The sequence below is a fragment of the Gobio gobio genome, assembly GCF_949357685.1.
Source record: "Gobio gobio genome assembly, chromosome: 20".
Lineage (NCBI taxonomy): Eukaryota > Metazoa > Chordata > Actinopteri > Cypriniformes > Gobionidae > Gobio > Gobio gobio.
The window spans coordinates 17659151-17679377 of record NC_137113.1 but is presented as its reverse complement, the minus strand read 5'-3'; the positions used below and the strand labels follow the sequence as shown (position 1 = coordinate 17679377).

The 20227-nt window shown below is 38.9% G+C and overlaps 1 protein-coding gene across 3 annotated transcripts; it reads left to right on the top strand.

The window, feature by feature from the left end:
- Window positions 1-133: 133 nt before the first annotated feature.
- Window positions 134-18993, top strand: nrap (nebulin-related anchoring protein). Of its 3 annotated transcripts, none has more exons than XM_079801032.1 (43): window positions 134-357; window positions 568-662; window positions 803-890; window positions 1632-1736; window positions 1892-1963; window positions 2101-2205; window positions 4244-4351; window positions 4438-4542; window positions 4628-4735; window positions 4818-4925; window positions 5024-5131; window positions 5685-5801; window positions 6336-6440; window positions 6567-6674; window positions 6769-6882; window positions 7045-7143; window positions 7238-7342; window positions 7762-7869; window positions 7956-8063; window positions 8184-8381; window positions 8488-8592; window positions 8706-8804; window positions 8901-9005; window positions 9113-9220; window positions 9334-9645; window positions 9727-9831; window positions 10607-10705; window positions 10794-10898; window positions 11009-11116; window positions 11197-11310; window positions 11407-11604; window positions 11693-11797; window positions 12874-12972; window positions 13050-13154; window positions 13308-13415; window positions 13580-13891; window positions 14019-14123; window positions 14400-14498; window positions 14590-14694; window positions 15526-15633; window positions 15744-16055; window positions 16254-16406; window positions 18151-18993. In XM_079801032.1, the coding sequence occupies exons 1-43, from the start codon at window positions 286-288 to the stop codon at window positions 18496-18498; spliced, it is 5553 nt and encodes a 1850-aa protein (XP_079657158.1). In that variant the 5' UTR covers window positions 134-285; the 3' UTR covers window positions 18499-18993. The 3 variants fall into 3 exon arrangements, with proteins under 3 accessions (XP_079657158.1, XP_079657157.1, XP_079657159.1); XM_079801031.1 differs by having other exon boundaries at window positions 1859-1963; XM_079801033.1 differs by lacking the exon at window positions 9113-9220 and having other exon boundaries at window positions 1859-1963.
- Window positions 18994-20227: the final 1234 nt, after the last annotated feature.

Genomic DNA, 20227 nt, shown 5'->3' with positions numbered 1-20227 from the left:
TGTACTCAAAGAGAACAACACCGTGATCACAATTCAGTGACATCTCTCTCCCCTTTCAAGTAACTGACAGCTGGTCAACCAGTCAGCTGACTGGCAACAGCTAAAGGGTGGAACTCTGCACCCACTGACATAAACTAGACAGGGTCTCTGTCAGAGAGCAGATCTAAGTTTAACACAGGACAGAGTCTGAGACAAGGGACTGGCTGGGAAGCCTTGCTTTTCTGTACTGTTTGTACAAGTTACTTTTATATTTCTCTGGAGTTGCCGTCTTAATTGGATACAAATATGAATGTTCAAAAGTGCGCCAGGTGCGGATTTGTGGTGTACCCAGCAGAGAAGATCAATCTTATTGGTCAGGTAAGGCTTTACCACGTGTTTCGAAACTCATACTAATTAAAACGATAGATCATCATAATGAGACAATGTATTTGTAAGTTAAGTCTAACTATGTTTTCTATAATGTGAGCAAGACCAATTAAAATGGACAGATTTTCAGGAGGAGGAATTGTATTCCGTTATTTTCATTTTCTCACGCTCTGCATGAAATGTCCCTCTTTTCTCTTTCAGAATTGGCACAAATCATGTTTTCACTGTGAGGACTGTAAGATGGTTCTGACTGCCAATAATTATGTCAGCCATCAGAAAAGGCCATACTGCCAAGTGTAAGTTTTTGGGTAATTTTTGGCTCAAATCAAATTTTTTTGTAACAATTAAGGCTCAGTGTTTCAACAATACAGCATTATTTTCTATCGCTTCATGGATAAATGCATAATTTGTAAAATTTTTGTCTGTCATATCTCAGGCATAATCCAAAGAACAACACTTTTACAAGTGTTTATGAGACCCCAGTCAACATCAACGCCAAGAAGCAATCTGCGGCAGCCAGTGAGGTGAGGTTTTGTTTACATCGCAGACAACATAAAACACAATCAAACTCAATTGAAATTGCAAATACTGTACATCTGACAAATTTCTATAGTGAAGGAACTAAGGACAGAGTACAAATTCATACAGATTTAGAGAAACGTTGCAGTTTGGATTTTTAAGCTGCCTGACGCTGAACTGGTGCTGTGGTCAGTGCATTTACAGTCTGGATTTTGCTAACTGATTTACCAGCAAAATGTATTTAAAGAACTGAATATAGGTCATTTTGCTTGTAATACCCCCTATATGAGCTGTGTTAAAGTGCTGTTTTTAGGAGAGCTCAAAGGCCCTGGTGACTCTACAGGTTTGGAATGAGAACTGCATCTCTCCAGTTATTTCTGTGGTGTGACATGATACTCTTCTCTGGCCTTCTTTATGTATTTGCTGTTTAAATTTATACCACATGAACATAGCCCACCTCTCTTCCTTCCTCTTGCTTCCTTACCCTCCCTCTCTTATTCTGAATCTCTCTCTCTGTGAGATCCCCAGCTGGCCCTGTCTGTCACTGGGCACTGCGATGGTCTTCAGAGTGTCAAAATGCAAACCAACATACTTTCATTTCCCACGTATAATTTAATTTCATCACCAAAAAATGATCAAAAGACAGTGTAGAAAAATACCTACCAGACCCACTGATGTTGAATATGTTTGAATATGACCTATAGGAAGCTCATTGACAGCCGTGTTTATATCCCTCTGCTTTTTAGAATAAATATAGAGAAGAAGGGGAGCGTTATATGTCCACTTTCCACTATGACATGAGATCAAAAGAAATCGAGCAAGCTCGTAAGGCCAGCCAGCTTGTCAGTCAGGTGAGTAACCCCACCCCCTCCCTCCTACAGTATATCTATAACTGTAGGAACAGAAATCCATTAATTTTAAGTTTAGCCATGGACTTCAACACATGACTGGTTTCTAATCTTTCTAAAAGCAGCAAGGTTACCAAACTGAATTTGTGGGCCAACAGTCATTTTACTCGGGCAGCGTTACCAGCCAGGAAATCGTACGTGTGACCCAGGCACAGAAGACCATTAGTGATGTGAGTGTTCTGATTCTGACTCAAAGGGCAAATGCTTTGAAAAATGAGGCCCTTGCTATCTTTTGCTGCATCAATAAATGGATAAATAATGATGATGTATTACAAAGGGTGACCTGACGTGGTAATTTGGGCTGCAGGTGGAATACAAACGAGGCCATGAAGAGCGTGTGACGCAGTTTACCTCTGTAGCAGACTCACCTGAGATGTTACATGCCAAGACTGGAGTCTCATTGGCCAGTGATGTAAGGACAAATTTATGACTTCTGACATTGAAATGGCATTCAAGAATCTTTACACCATTTTTGTGAGGTTATGGTATACTATTTTGTCCATAGCAAACTGGTAGTAGCAAATTCTTTATGTCATATTTTTAATGATCAAATACAAACTAATATCATAATGTAGTATATTATATGTATAGTAAATGCAACCTTTTAGTACAGTCAGGTCCATAAATATTGGGACATCGACACAATTCTAATCGTTTTGGCTCTATACACCACCACAATGGATTTGAAAATAAACGAACAAGATGTGCTTTAACTGCAGACTTATAGCTTTAATTTGAGGGTATTTACAGGTGAACGGTGTAGGAATTACAACAGTTTGTATATATGCCTCCCACTTTTTAAGGGACCAAAAGTAATGGGACAGATTAACAATCATAAATCAAACTTCCACTTTTTAATACTTGGTTGCAAATCCTTTGCAGTCAATTACATCATGAAGTCTGGAACGCATAGACATCACCAGACGCTGGGTTTCATCCCTGGTGATGCTCTGCCAGGCCTCTACTGCTACTGTCTTCAGTTCCTGCTTGTTCTTGGGGCATTTTCCCTTCAGTCTTGCCTTCAGCAAGTGAAATGCATGCTCAATCGGATTCAAGTCAGGTGATTGACTTGGCCATTGCATAACATTCCACTTCTTTCCCTTAAAAAAACTCTTTGGTTGCTTTCTCAGTATGCTTCGGGTCATTGTCCATCTGCACTGTGAAGCGCCGTCCAATGAGTTCTGAAGCATTTGGCTGAATATGAGCAGATAATATTGCCTGAAACACTTCAGAATTCATCCTGCTGCTTTTGTCAGCCGTCACATCATCAATAAATACAAGATAACCAGTTCCATTGGCAGCCATACATGCCCACACCATGACACTACCACCACCATGCTTCACTGATGAGGTGGTATGCTTTGGATCATGAGCAGTTCCTTTCCTTCTCCATACACTTCTCTTCACCATCACTCTGGTGCAAGTTGATCTTGGTCTCATCAGTACATAGGATGTTGTTCGAGAACTGTGAAGGCTTTTTTAGATGTTGTTTGGCAAACTCTAATCTGGCCTTCCTGTTTTTGAGGCTTACATCTTGTGGTGAACCCTCTGTATTTACTCTGGTGAGGACTTTGACACACATACACCTACCTCCTGGAGAGTGTTCTTGATCTGGCCAACTGTTGTGAAGGGTGTTTTCTTCACCAGGGAAAGAATTCTTCGGACATCCACCACAGTTGTTTTCCGTGGTCTTCCGGGTCTTTTGGTGTTGCTGAGCTCACCGGTGCGTTCTTTCTTTTTAAGTATGTTCCAAACAGTTGATTTGGCCACACCTAAAGTTTTTCCTATCTCTCTGTTTTGTTTTTTCAGCCTAATGATGGCTTGCTTCACTGATAGTAACAGCTCTTTGGATCTCATATTGAGAGTAGACAGCAACAGTTTCCAAATGCAAGTAGCACACTTGAAATGAACTCTGAACCTTTTATCTGCTCCTTGTAAATGGGATAGTGAGGGAATAACACACACCTGGCCATGGAACAGCTGAGCAGCCCATTGTCCCATTACATTTGGTCCCTTAAAAAGTGGGAGGCACATATTCAAACTATTGTAATTCCTACACCGTTCACCTGATACCTGTAAATACCCTTAAATTAAAGCTAAAAGTCTGCAGTGAAAGCACATCTTGTTCGTTTCATTTAAAATCCATTGTGGTTGTGTATAGAGCCAAAAAGACTAGAATTGTGTCGATGTCCCAATATTTATGGACCTGACTGTATTTTATATTAAAACTTAACATTTTATAAATGAGAAGCTTTAAATACCTTTAGTGTGATTATCGACAAAGCTTTGTCCTGTTCTGTTACACTTCATAAAGATTTCATTTTGTGCTTAATTTCCATAAACTGCATTGTACCAGATGTTGCAGTGGCCACTGAGGCTAAATCGATTGTGCAGGTTCAATTGGTGGATTTCCTCTTATTGCACAAATTGTATGTTATGTTGATTTACAGGTGAAATACACAGAAGAATATGAGCAATCTAAAGGAAAGGGTAGTTTTCCAGCCATGATCACTCCAGGATATGAAATGGCAAAGAAAGCCAATACACTGGCTAGCAATGTAAGCAAAACAGTTCCGTTGCAAAAGTGCAGTTTCTTTCGTACCAGGTCCAGTATGAGTTTTTTATTCCTTGCTTTTTTATTTAGTTGGAGTATAAGAAAGGCCATGAAGAACGAGTGTCAAAGTACACCGCTGTGACGGACACTCCTGACGTGCTACTAGCTAGAAATCAAGGGAAGATCGTCAGTGATGTAAGTGAATAGAATTTGAAAATTCTTTGTAGCTGAATAGTACTCTCCATATATCCTAATTTTGTGTCTCCTTCCACGGAAAAAGTATGTCTACAATGAGGACTATGAACAGCAGAGGGGAAAAGGCAGTTTTCCTGCCCACTTCACTCCTGGATACCAGGTGGCCAAAAAAGCAGGCGAGATGGCCAGCAAAGTAAGTGTCCAAATGTGTGATTGCATGTAAATGCCAGCTGCATGTTCGTGATTGATGTAAAATCAGTGCTGTTTTCGTGCAGGTGAAATATCAACAGAAATACGAGCAGGAGATTAAGGGCAAGGCCAGCACTGATGCCGGGGCTGCGGAGTATGCTCTGGCCAGAGAGAATGCAGAACACTTCAGTCAGGTGACACAATGCTCTTTTGCACATACAGTGCCTTTGGTTTACAAATATGTGGTTGCATCATTCCATATGGTTATATTGAACATCTCTAATTCCTTTAGCATGCCTATACTGAGGAATATGAACAGCAAAAGGGCAAGGGCAGCTTCCCCGCTATGATTACCCCTGGATACCAGATGGCCAAGAGAGCCCATGACAATGCCAGTGATGTGAGTATCACCACTGCTGAAGTGGTCTGTCATTTTTGGTGTTCCAGTGAATTTAATAAAATAAAATGATTGAAAACATTTTTGTTAATTGAAATACAGCTGAATTGAAATAAAATTGCATTGGCAACAACTCTATAAATAAAAACTAAAACTGAAAAAATAAGTACAAAAAGCACAAAACAAAATGTCAATTAAACTAAAAACAGAACATAGAAAAGTAAAAGCTAATTCAAGATATAAATAAAACTATAATAGTGTATAGATAATACTAAAATAACACTGGTGGGTATTTTGTCACCATGGCCTGTCATCACTGAGTGGAATATGCACATTTTCTCTCACGACTCCCACCAAGAATCCAGTGTTGTCGCTCTAGAGGTATCAAAAGGACGTATTTAGACATACTGACTGTCTAAATGACTGATTGTGTATGTTCTCTCATGTCACAGGAATTCATCCTGACAGACAGGGTTCCTGTAGATTGAGCTCTTTCTGGTATTGTTGTGTTTGAACACCCTCCTTACCCCTGTCTCTCTCCATTTTTAACCTGCAGCTGAAATACAAGAAGGATTTGAAGAAGATGAAGGGATCTTCTGCATACCACACTTTAAACACTGAGGACAACCTGACTCTGAAGAGTGCACGCAAGATCAACAAGCTTATGAGCGAGGTGAGCGGCTTATGCCCTTGGTTCATTGCCTAAATAAGTTGAGAAGAGGTACAGGTGAATGGGGCATTTTAATTTGAATCTCCTGTAAAAGATATTTGGAAACAGCCTTGATTAGTTAACTCTAGATTTGTAACATGGGCTTCTGAGGCATTTTAGGATGCACAAGTGCTAAAAGAGAAAGAGAGGATCAGTGAACTCATCTGTCACCGGCTTTGCCAGACATAACGTCTCCACACCTGCATTCCCTACATCCCATGAGCCCTCCTACTGAGCCCAGCCACCCACAGACATAAACAAAGAGAACATGCAAGCCCATTGGCCACATCATCATTCTATTTTGACCCTCTCACTCGACCAGTAGATATTTCTGCATGCCAAAGTGTATACCTGATGATGCCATAAACAATATACCCTGATTTACGAGCAAATGTCACATGGTTTTCTGTATGCAGAGCATAAAGTTCACCACAAGCGATAGATGCTTGAAATTCAATATCATTGTCTACATGACACAGATATCCTCCCATTATACAGGTTGAATACAAGAAGGACCTTGAGAACACAAAAGGCCACAGCATCAACTACTGCGAGACGCCACAGTTCAAGAATGTGTCAAAGATCGCCAATTATACCAGTGATGTGAGTGCCTCATCAATTATGTGACTGCTATATCCAAAAAATGACAGCGTATTCTATATTTAAGGTGTTACTGTGCGGGGCACTTTTGTGCAGTCATATGCATGCTCATTCACTCTGTGATTGCAGAATAAATACAAAGAGAAATACACCAATCACATGAAGGGACACTATGAGGGGGGTGGCATCGACAAGAAGACCATGCATGCCATGAACGTCAGAAAGCTTGCCAGTGATGTAAGTTTTTCTGAACATATTATTTCTCCTATTTTTTTAATTACCAGGCATAGTGCAGTGTGCTTACATATTCTCTAATACCATCTAATTTCAGATTTCCTACAAATCAGAATATGAGCAGGAGAAGAACGTGCAGGGTGAGTACAACTATCCAGCCACCATCACCCCGTCTTATCAGTCACAGAAAAAACTGGAGCCGCTCAAAGATGTAAGTCTGTCGTTCTTGTTGCACCTCATGTATTAGAGTGTATAGAACTTGCCTTTCAGTAATAATGCCATCCTTGAACAGTGTTTTTTAGCCTTACAAATTAGCTTCACGCTTGTAAACATGCAAGCTAATCTAAATGGACGTCCTTTTTGCCCCACACAGAAAAACTACCGACAACATATCGACAAGCTGAAATATAGCCAGGTTACGGACACTCCTGAAATTGTGCAAGCCAGAATCAATGCTCATCAGCTCAGCAATGTAAGCATCAATTGCTCTTGTCATTGAGTGTTTAAGTGGATTTAATATAACATATCTACTGTATGCCTTACATATAATCTCTCTCTCATTCAAGCTGAACTACAAAGCCAACTATGAGAAGACAAAGTCACAGTATACATTATCTCAAGATACACCAGAAATTAAGAAGGCCAAAGCCAATGCAGAACTTGTCAGTGATGTAAGGCTATGCTCACACACACACATTTTTTTTTCCTGGAACATATTTTGTTGATCCTGGAACAACATTCCTGTCCAAAAATTTAGTCCTAACACTATCCGTACCCCTCATCATAATCCTACCCATAAATTATCCCTAAAATCAGAGGGTAATTATAGGTGAACAAAACTGATGTAGGAGCATCTAACCCTTGTTGTAAGCCTAAACTTGACATCAACTCTAAAACTGTCCCTTAAATCTGATTGGTTGATTGGAATGTTGTTCCAGGATCAACAAAGATGTTTCAACACGTTGCTCTTGGTTAAATCACGTTCATCCTCACACATTCCACAGCCTCGGCACATTGTTTGTCATCCATATATAAATAGTTCACCGGTGTTGACTGCATTGTTAATCACTTTCTTTCTGCACATTCACAGATCAAATACAAAGAAGACTGGGAGAAGAACAAATCCAGAGCATGTGATATCGGCATGGATACACTGACACTCAAAGCTGCCAAAGCCTCTCGAGATCTGGCTAGTGATGTAAGAATCAAATATTCAATGTTTTAAATGTAAAACTTCATTATAATTTGTTTTCTTGCGTTGATTTGATTTCTTGGGCCGTACAGATCAAGTATAAGGAGTCATATACAAAGAACAAGGACAAAGCCATTGGAATGGATGTGAGTGACTCTAAAACACTGCACTCCCTTCAGGTGGCCAAGCTTAGCAGTCAGGTAAGCCTGAGTAGCCAAAGTTAAACAAAACTGAATTTTTCCCATTAACATGAGAGCTCAATCTAAGATTCTTCAAATGCTATTAGGCCTATAAAAAAAAATCAAATTTCTGTGCTATAGGTCGCTTATAAAAAGGGTTCTAAGGAGACACAATCCAAGTTCCACCTTCCTCTGGACATGGTGAATCTGAGTCATGCTAAAAAGGCTCAAGCCCTGGCGAGTGATTTGGACTACAGGAAGAAGTTACACGATTATACCGTCCTGCCTGATGACATGAAAGTGCAGCAAGCTAAGAAAGCTTACCAACTGCAGAGTGATGTAAGAAGACGAATGCGTGTCTATATGCAAGACCAGAGTAGAATGATACACATGATGTGCATTCATTTATGCATGCTAAATGGATATTTGATTTGGCTCTTTTTAGAACCAGTACCGTTCAGACCTGACCTGGATGAAAGGAGTCGGATGGGAGGCTGATGGCTGCATGGATGTGGAACAAGCCAAAAAGGCAGGAGACCTACTCAGTGAGGTTGGTGATTACAAAATGTGTATTCCCTGCTGGTTAGACTCGCAAAGCCTAGGCTTTTTAACAGTAAAAACATCCTGTTAAATATATCCTGCTGCATTTTCACCTCTATACAGAAAAGGTATCGCCAGAAGGCGGACAGTGTGAAATTCACACAAGTGGCAGACACTCCTTCCATCATACATGCCAAGAAGAGCCAGGAACTACAGAGTGGCGTAAGATATGATCAATCCCATTGAATATTTATTTCCTCAGTGGACATTTAACTGGAGTCCTATATCTGAGATTGTTTGGTGTTTTCTCATCCTCAGCTGACGTACAAGGCGGGCACTGAGCAGACAATGCACCAGTACACTATGAGCAAAGATGAGCCTCTTTTCAAGCAAGCCAAAGCTAATGCAGAGCTTCTCAGTGGGGTATGAACTGAATCACATGAACCTGTACTTATGTTGCACCAATAACCTGCACAAGAACTAACAACCCACCGCCTGCTTTTAATCAACATTGCATTGGTGATTTTCAGAAAGCATATAAGAGTAATTGGGAGGAGCAGAGAGAGAAGGGTTTTGAGCTAGGCTTGGACACGCTTTCAATTCTCGCAGCTAAATCAACGAGAGATCTCGCCAGTGATGTGAGTGACCAAACACTCTACTGATACACATTACTCACTTGGCACTCAACTAGACACTGAAATCTTAAGCATCGTGACTTATAATCTAATCTCCTGATATTCCTTTTATGTAGGTGAAGTACAAGCAAGAATATGAGATGACAAAAGGCAAGATGATCGGGGTGAAGACTGTGTCAGGTGATTCTCAGATGGCCCATTCGGCCCAGGCCACTAAACTCCAGAGTGACCTAAACTACAAGAAAGAGTATGAAGACAACAAGACCAAATACAGTTCCTCACTCGATATGATGACACTCACCCATGCCAAGAAAGCCCAGGAACTGGCCACTGAACAAAACTACAAAACCTTTTTGCACAAATATACCCTCCTGCCCAGTGATATGCAACTGGAATGGGCCAAGAAAGCCTACGGCCAACAGAGTGATGTAAGAACCCAGCATTCAATTGAATGGCTTGTAAAGCCAATGACTTGTAATGTTAAATGCAATGCTTTGTTTTCTTCACAGAAAAAGTATCGCTCTGACCTGGACTGGATGAAAGGGGTGGGATGGGAGACCACTGGATCTCTTGATATACGGCAGGCCAGAAAAGCTACAGATCTGGCCAGTGAGGTACATATCAACCTCTCATGAACATGACCAACCATACACACTAAATGTCATAGTTTTTCATCTTTCAGCTCTTTCAGCTCACTAGATTCCTAGGTCATATGCAGGACCCTCCAAAATTGTAAAGCATGCATAACCACTTGGAGATCAGTTATGTAATGCTTGCAAAGCAAATAGCTTAAGTGATGACTGGGCTTATATTTAGCAGGGATAGGAATAGGAATTAACTATTTCATCAGCTCATAAGCACCTTGTATAATTTATTAAGAACCCTTGTCTCAGCAAACATGGCTGAGAACTATATTAACTATTAGGCCTATATTTTCAACTCATTTATTTTTAGGTTATTATGTATTTACAAATGTGACATTGTAGACTAAAAGAGTATTTGATTAAATAAGAGTTATTTTATATACTCATTTACTAAATAATATTTTTGTATGCGTTTTAACCTCGGAATAAACTGAAGGTTTTAAGACTTTGAAAAATGTAAAACAGAGAAACATTATTATGTTAGGCTCATCCATGACTATTATTAGATGCACTTCACTTTGAGTATAGATGTTGAACTCAGCTAAAATAAAAAAGCACATGCCTGGGGTTAACAGTTCAATTATGCATTTGTTAAAAGGTATTATGAAATGATTGAAGCAAATCGTCCTTGAAATGAAAGACCTTGAGGGCTTTACACCCAAGAGACCGTTCAATTTAAAACACTCTACATCTCCCAGCACTGAAAGTGAATATAAATCTTTGCCATGACCTGTATACGTTCCAGAATAAATACAGACAGAATGTGAGTGCTCTGAAGTTCACCAGCGTGGAGGATACACCAGAGATGGTCCAGGCCAAAATCAGCAGCAAACTGGTTCTTGATGTACGTCTTTTCTACGGATAAGTATTTGAATCTATGAATTGTTAAATGTTGCATTTCTTCTTCACGTATGTGATCTTCATGTTGACAGAGATTATACAGAAAGAAAGGAGAGAACGAAATGCACAAGTACACACTGATTGGAGATATTCCAGAGCATGTGCAAGCTAAGATCAACGCCATGAACCTCAGTGAGGTGAGAATCCATTACACACACTGCTGTTTCTGTTTCAGAAGCTATTAAAACATGCACAAACAATTGCATTTCCACATTAAATTGTTAAAAGTAGAATTCTTTTCATATAGTCACGTTACAAAGAGTCCTGGACAAAGATCAAAGATGGTGGCTACAAGTTGCGCTTGGATGCTATTTCATTCCAAGCAGCCAAATCGTCTGCAGATATCTTCAGTGATGTGAGTATTTTGTACACAATAAGGATGAACTACAGTTTCTGCTGTCTGTTTATCTAACTGTATAAAATGTTTTCCTCCAGCAAAAGTACAAGGCACAGTTTGAGAAGACAAAAGGGAAGATGATTGGGCTAAAGGGACTACAGGATGACATAAACATGGCTCACTCTGTGCATGCCACAAATATACAAAGTGATGTGAGTATTCCATCAAGGATACAACCAAATGAAGTACCATGAATGTGAGTTTGAGAGCTCATGCTCAAGTGATTGATCAACTTTCTCTCTTCTTAGCTCAAATACAGAAAAGACTCTTCTAAGGGGCATTCTCAGTTCCATCTACCAATGGATATGTTGGACGTGCTCCATGCTAAGAAGGCTCAATCACTGATCAGTGATCAGGACTACAGACTTACATTACACAAGTACACAACACTGCCCGATGACCTCAAAGTGCAGGCTGCCAAGAGAGCATATGAACTGCAGAGTGAGGTAATGTCTAATTCAGTTTATTTGCACTAGAATGGATACAAATGCCTCTGAAAGTTGAGTTCTCTTGAACATTGTGTTTATACAACAGAAAATCTACCGCTCTGATCTGAACTACCTTCGTGGTGCGGCTTGGATTGCCACCGGTGCCTTACAGATTGAGGGATCCAAAAGGGCCACAGATCTAATCAGTGAGGTATGAATGTATTTAAATGTATTATCGATTTATTTAAAAGTCAACACTTTGATCCAGCATGGTCATCTGCTCGGCTGTTCAAAAGTTTGGGCTCATTAAGATTTTTTAAAAAGAAATTAATACTTTTATTTAGTATTAAAAAAAATAATATTGTTTCTAATTGAAATCTTGTTTCTTGTATCTGTCCCAAACAGAAATACTATTATTTTTCTTACCCCATTGGCAGATAATTTAGTTTGTTTTAAGCAAAAACTCACTTCATTTAGATTTTTTCCCCAGAAAACAAGAACAAATATCTTATGTCATTTTACTTATCTAGTAAACGCATCTTGAGTTAAAAAAATTTGATATTTGGACTGGAAACAAGAAAAAAATACCAAATAATAAGAGCATTTTTTGAAGTGTACATAATAGTTTATCATAAAATCCAAAGTATTGTATCTAACAGATGAAGATTATGAAGAGTATAGGGAAAGAAGGACAAAAGAAGTAAGATATTTGCGGCAGAATGAAAGGAGAGGTAGAAGAATCAGAAGTGAAGAGCAAAAAAAGAGCTACAAATATATATGCAGTAAAAGTACATCCTCTTAAACTTATAAGAGGTCTAATAAGAAAAGGTCCAAATGACTTATCCATTATGTTGGTTAGTTGTGTAACGGCTAGGTCGGAGTGACTGATCTCTGTGAAGAGCAAAAAAAAAGCAACAAATATATATGCAGGAAAATTACATCCTCTTAAACTTATAAGAGGTCTAATAAGAAAAGGTCCAAATTACTTATCCATTATGTTGGTTAGTTGTGTAACGGCTAGGTCGGAGTGTACTCATCTCTTTTCCATCACAGAGATAAATGACATTTTAAAATATATTAAGCTACAAAACAGTTATTTTAAATTGTAATAGCATTTCACGATGTTGCTGTTTTTACTATGTTTTTGATCAAATAAATGCAGACTTGTTGAGCGTAAGAGACTTTTTTCAAAAACATTAAAAGATTGTACCATCTCCAAACCTTTGAACGGTAGTGTATGTATTTTTAATTCACATTATATATGTATTTATGTCTTTTGCCTAACAGAAAAAGTATCGCCAGCAACCCTACTCTTTCAAACACACGTCTGTCACCGATTCTCAGGATATTGTGCATGCTAAGACCAGTAACAAGATCACTAATGAGGTAGGTGGACATGCATTATTTTCTGTGTTTTGCAGTGAAAGAGAGGTTATAATGTCTTGTGTTCTGATTTTATTTAGCGCTTGTACAAAGAAAAGGGAGAGAACTTCAGGCACAACTACACCATTACTGCTGAAAGACCTGAAATCACCCAGGCCAAGATTAACGCTGCTAACTTCAGTGATGTAAGATGAGCCTTCCAAGTCTATTTTTGTGTTTATGGATATCATAAAATCCACTATTCTTAACTGAAGTTGATAGCTCAATTTAAAGATATTCTAAAGAACGAGTCGAAGACATTAGAGCCAAAAGTTTTAACATTTTCTGTTTTATTTCAGGTTAAGTACAAGGAGTCATGGCATGTGCTAAGAGCTCAGGGTTATAAACTCACCATGAAGGATATCCCTTTCCAGGCTGCAAAATCCTCCACCAGCATTGCTAGTGATGTAAGATTACCCTCTCTAAATTTACACACAAACGTTTATGGGCAAAAACAGCTCTGCATTAAGCATCAACATAAGCAATCATGCCGCCAAGTTTGTGGCAACTAGCGTTTTCTACATGTATACCAACATCCAGTTGAACATATTCACTTCCTTTGCCTTGATAGGTTCAATACAAGCACAACCATGTATTGGAGAAGGGCAAGCACATCGGATCTCGTAGCGTTCTGGAGGACCCGCACCTAACGCACTGCATGGAGATGGGTCGTCTGCACAGTGACCAGCATTATCGCAAAGGCGCTTTGTCCACCAGCGGCCAGTATAAGCTGCCTCTAGACATGGTGAACTTGGTTCAAGCCAAGAAAGCCCAGGCCTTAGCCAGCGACCAGGATTACAAGACTCACATCCACTCTTACACAGTCCTACCTGATGATATAAAGGTGCAGTGGGCCAAAAAGGCATATGACCTGCAGAGCCAGGTGAGAAAGAGTAAAGCCATAAAAGATTAAGATCCTGATCTTGAGTTTTGTCTTTATACCATAAAGGCGCGACAAGGCAAAGCATCAATACAAGCATTATAATCTAGTCTTCTTTGTCTTTTCAAAGAATGTATACAAATCAGATCTGAACTTCATGAAGGGAGTGGCTTGGGATTCAATAGGCGCACCCCAGTTGGAGTCTGCAAAGAAAGCCGGAGACCTCATTAGTGATGTAAGTTGCACTTCAATTTAACATGTAATCATTCATCAATTTTAGATCTAGGTTCATTTTGGTATGGAACGTCCACTTTTCACACTACAATCAATTGATTTTCTTTTTAAATAAGCTGCTTCACTCAAATTAGTGAAGTGAACACAGAAATAAAATGGGTTGCGAGTGGGGTTGGGCATTTACAGTCGTAATTTTGATAGCCTACTATAATAAAATCATACCGCGTAAAAACATGGTTAATAATTAAATGCTTCACTTCAATGTTACCCTCTGTAGAAGAAGTACCGTCAGCATCCTGACAGTCTGAAGTTCACTCAAATTGCTGATTCACCAGATATCCTTCATGCAAAGAACAGCAACATGCTGTGTAGTGAGGTAAGCTTCACCCAGCATGCTTGCTTCAATGTGTGTGTAGCCAGTGATTGTTTTGGGTAATGTGAATAACAAGACATTTGTCCTGTTTCAGAGGATGTACAAGTCTGGAGACTCTGACTCTATGCACAAATACACATTACACACTGATCATCCTGACTTCATCAGAGCAAAGATCAACGCTCAGCAAATTAGCAATGTACGTTTTTTTTGGGTCTCTTACAAGAGGTATCTTATGCTCACCAAAGCTGCATTTATTTGATAAAAAATACAGTAAAACATTATTATTGTGAAATATTACAATTTAGAATAACTTTTAATATATATATATATATATACTTAAATATAATTTATTCTTGTGATGGCAAAGCTGAATTTTCAGCATCATTATTCCAGTCTTCAGTGTCACATGATCCTTCAGAAATCATTCTAATATGCTGATTTGGTGCTCAAGAGGCATTTCTTATTATTATAAATGTTGAAAACTGTTTTTGCTGCATAATATATTTGTGGAAACCAAGATACATTTTTTTTAATAGAAATTTAGACATTTTTGAGTAGAGAGTTCAAAATAACAGTTTTTATTTAAAATTAGAATTCTTTTGTAGCATTTTAAAAAGTCTACGCTGCCATATTTTATTAAATGAATGTGTCCTTGCTGAACAAAAGTATTAATTTATTTTAAAAAATACTGGTTTCCACATAAATATTAAGCAAAACAACTGTTTTCAACATTGATAATAATAATAAATGTTTCTTTGGTAGAAAATCAGCATATTAGAATTATTTCTGAAAGATGAAGACTGGAGTAATGATGCTGATAATTCAGCTTTTTATCATCACAGGAGTAATTTACATTTTAAAGTGTATTAAAATAGAAAAAGTATTTTAAATTGTAACAATATTACTGCACTTTTGATCATAAAATGCAGCCTTGGTGAGCATAAGAGACTTCTTGCAAATACATAAAAAAAATGATAGTGTACATCCTTTAATATTGTCTATGCTCTTTTTCTCTTTCACTTTGCAGAAAGTGTATAAAACATCAGGTGAACTGGTGAAGTCTGCAGGTTATGACCTCAGGTTAGACGCTATTCCCTTCCAGACAGCCAAGGCCTCTAGAGAAATTGCTAGTGATGTAAGTAAAAATCTAAATGTTAATCTGCCAATGTTTAACTGTACTGTTTCATTAAGTAAAACCCAACTTCAGAATTTGAATGTAATATATGTTGTACCATTCCTTCTCAGTTCCGCTATAAGGAGGCATTTGTCAAAGACAAGGGCCATCAGGTGGGCCTCCTCAGCGTTGAGGATGACCCCAAGATGAAACACTCATTGGCTGTAGGGAAACTCCAGAGCAACAATGTGTACAAGAAGCAGTCCCAGGAGACACGCTCTCAGTTTAAGATCCATACTGACCAGCCTGATTTCCAACATGCTAAGAAGAGCCAGGCTCAGTTCAGCAACGTCAACTATCGCCAGCATCTCCATGACTACACCTGTGATGCTAATCAGCTCAACGTCAAACACGCTAAACAAGCCTACCAGCTGCAGAGCGATGTGAGAACTGAGTTTTGGGATGATTAAAAATGTTATGAAATATTGTATTGATGCCATTGTATGCTAATGTCTCTGATGACATGTGGTTGACACGCGACACTTTCTTTCTTAGATTTCTTTCTCAGTTTCTCAGATAAATCAATTGTTCTTATAGTTGTCCTCATGTAGCAAGTTTAATGGTCCCGGCTCTGGTTGCAGGTCAACTACAAATCAGATCTGAACTGGATTAAAGGTGTGGGCTGGACCCCACCAGGCTCTCTTAAGGTAGAAATGGCCCGCCGTGCAGCAGAACTGGGCCTTGCCGAAGGAGTAACCACTGATGAGGCTATCGCTCAGTATCAGCATCTAATGGTGAGACAGAACTCTACCTCACAATATTTCTCATTATCTGAATATGATTATTTGCTCTGTTTCAAACCCTAGTGAGCTGCATTATTAGCATCCTAACCATCATGGAACCTCATAAGTAATCGCTTAAGATGCTAGCTTAAGCTTAAGAAGAAGTCAAGATGCTAGCATGTTGCTAACCTAACAGCACAATACTCTAAGCATAAAAAATACGTAACATACACAAATATTGGATATAATCAATTTTTTATAAAACTGAAAAAAAATATTGACACTTTTAGTATTGAATGAAATTTAAAGTCGCAATGAAACACAAGTAGTATCTTTTTTTCCGTATTGTGATCGTGATGTACATCCGAGTGTAACGGATTACCAAAAAAAGAAAAAGAAAAGTAGGCCAGGAGCTTGGTTCTATGCATTGGTTGTTGATTCGATTTTAATGGTGTGTTCACACCCTTAGTTCGGTTTGCTTGGTCTGGACCAAAACCAAAAAAAAGTTCAGTCCTGGTCCGATTAGCTTTCAGATTGGCATTTTTATCTCTGAACCTAAAAGCGTAGGGATACATTCACAACCTGACTGGTCTGCTTTTATGACATCGCTACATTTCGATTTTGTGCTTTTCGAACATCCAAAACAATGCTGCGTGCTAGGCTAAATGCGCTCATTGTATGTGCATGGCCTACATATGATGGTATTTTGATCAGTTGAGAACTCTTGAAGAGCTTATAAATAGTGTAAAGGAGTCAAAACAGCGACGCGGTTCTGGTGCCTGTACCAAACTATGATGGGCAAACTTACGAGAAAAATATACATGTGAACATTCTGTCCTTTTTAGAGTCTCATCTTCCTGTTTTTGGTCTGTTTACATGTCTTTGGTCCGTGTTACGTTCATACTTCATTCGAACCGCACCAGAGTTCGTTTGGAAGTGGACTGAGACCCATCTTTTCAGCGGTCTCGGTTCGCTTGTTCGGTGCGCTCCAGGGTTCGGATGGCAGCGTTCACACATGTTCAATGAACCGCACTGACAGAGCAATCGCACCAGGGTTCGTTTAATTGAACCAAAGACACCCTGAGATGTGGGTGTTGCACTCAAAATGGAGGCAAATGAAACCAAGCTTTCAGTAGCGCGGTTTAAACGAACTAAATGACTGGAAAAGACAGAAGATTAAAACATATACACAGATTAATTGTTCACAATAAGATCTATAGCATACTGTACTAACATTTTAATTAATCATTTGATACAATGCACTTATTGTGTACATACATGTTTTTACATTGTACTTACATTTTAAACAATACCTGCATGTAATTACGTCTGTAATTAATTTCTGTAATTACACAGTTGGCACTTCCCTTACACCTAACCCTACCCTTAAACTTACCCATATCACCACACCTGTCCCTAACTCTACCCGTTTCCCACCTCAATATCAGCAAAGGTGTTTTGCAATACAATTTGAACACAGTAAGTACATTGTACTTGTTTTTTGATGTACATAGTTCTTAAAAGGCCACCTAATATAAAGTGGGGCCGCATAATCCTTTCATGCCAACTTTAAAAGTTTATTTATAAACATAATTTCTGCTCTAGAATTTGGCTAAAACAAGGTATCTTAGAAGGCATATTAACTTAGCTATGGTCTTCATGTTTTGGAACAGAGCAATTTTCATGCTTTTTAAAATGACCAACTTGACTATATTCCTCTCCCCGTAATGCATTTGATAATTTCCTTCTGTCTCAGATGCTCCAGAGAGAGCAGGAGTTCCAGGAGCAACAGCAATCCTCCACCGAGCAGACGGAGACCACAAAGGAGTTCCAGCAGCCAGGAGTCAATCCTGATGCTATGGAGATCCTCCACGTCAAGAGGAAGAAAACTATTCACACCACATTCAAGCAGGCCAAGACCACAAAATCCATCACGTCACAGTCTGTTGCTTCCCATTCAACCACAAGTCAGTCTATCACCAACCAGTCCACCAAGAAACAATCCATTATGAGCCAGTCTCATGCTGATGAAACCACCGCAAGACAGATGAGTGAAAACCGGGCCATCACAGATCAGGCTGCTGCAAAATCAGGAACAATGTAATCTGTCATCTTTGTCTTCCTTACTGTTTTTTTTTATGAGCATCATGTAGATCCTGGTGTTCACTAATTCTATTTTTAGTTGATCCATGAAAGAGGGATATTTAGATGAAAGCTATAAGTGAAAAGTGAACTTGGAGATGGTTAAAGTAAGTGCAGTGTAAGTGTAAACGATGAAAATGGTTTAATGAAGGTGATTGTAGTTATTATTGTAACGGAAATATATCAAACAAAGCTGTAAGTATGGACAATGTATGTAAGGAATAAGGGTGAGCGTGATTTTGGAGAAGTGCCCTAACACTGTTTAAGAGTAAGATCCATGTTCCTCTGGTGGGTTTGACTGTTGTCTCTGGTGGTTCTGAAATAGATAAGTTATATTGTATGTCTATCAAGCTGAGCTTTATGAGAAAGCACCACAACTCTGCTAGCAGAGTTAAAATAGCTGAACTCAAAATGTGAATTATGACACATAATAATAAAAGTTTTTGTTTCAAATGTCCTTCATAAAATATCTCACCTTTTTTAACAATCTTGAGCACTAGAGGGCAGTCACGGACAGGTTTATTGAGTTGATTTCTTGTGATAAACTTAAGTTTGAGGAAGGACTAGATAGATAGATGGACGGACGGATGGGTGGATGAATGGATGGCTAACTGTAAATAGCAGTATTCCTCCCAGCAGTTTGGGGGAAATGCTCAGCGGGGCCTCACTGACTATTGCACTGACATAATGAAAATCAGTTTGAGGAAATAAATCATGTTTATTTTCTTGCTTTTCCAATGCAAGTGTTGACCCATAATGCCTAAAGCAGAGGTGCTGAACAACTGTTGTGAAGGAACTGGTGATGGTTAGACCATAGGGACACTTGTGAAGGCTGATGCGAGTTCACAGCTGAGTTCTGGGCATTGGACTATTGGAATTAGTTACGGGAATCTATGTGGAAAAACCCTCTCAAAAGAAAAAATAGGTCTATTCGTTTTGACTGCATTTTAGCATATGGAATTTTCTGGTTAATGCATGATGCATGTTTATTTTAACTTCAAGCACTATTACAGTTATCATATTCATACAATATCTCTCAGGATTAGAACAGCTGGGTTTTCTAAATACATCTTTCGAACAGTGATTCCTCAAGAGGTGATAGGATAAACACAAAGGATGACTAATTATTGCAATATTTTGCAATGAATGCACATTTTGCATGCATATAATGCAGAAATGTCAAGTGTTATAAAGAAAGAAAAAGCAAAAAGAAACGAAGCAAAGAAAAATCAGCCTCCCCTCAGTTAAAGTTCACTGCAGAGGAAACCTGACATCTCTAAAGAAAGCTTTGAGTAATGTGACAATTTTTCCTAGAGACAAGAACTGCCCGTGAGTCAGTGGGTTTGAGGTGAAAATGGTAGTAAAATCATCTGTGTGTGCAGGCATCATTCCACGCCTCTGTTTAATTTGGTGTCCGGCCTCAGTTCTGAAAAGCCCCTTGTCACCCAAGGTTCTTTATGCATCTCACTGGACCTTTAAGAGTGAATTTGTATTGCTTTTGTGCTTACTTCTTTACAAACACCCAAGTGTGATTAGATTGAGTCAAAGCTTGACTGAATTCCGCTAATGCAAACCTGATTGAGAAAGGTTGGCATTATATTGAACAGCTCACATAGGCACCGATGTTTCTGGTATTTCTCTGAAATGAAAGCCTTGATCTGAACTAGTTTAAACAGAAGTTTTATGATCTT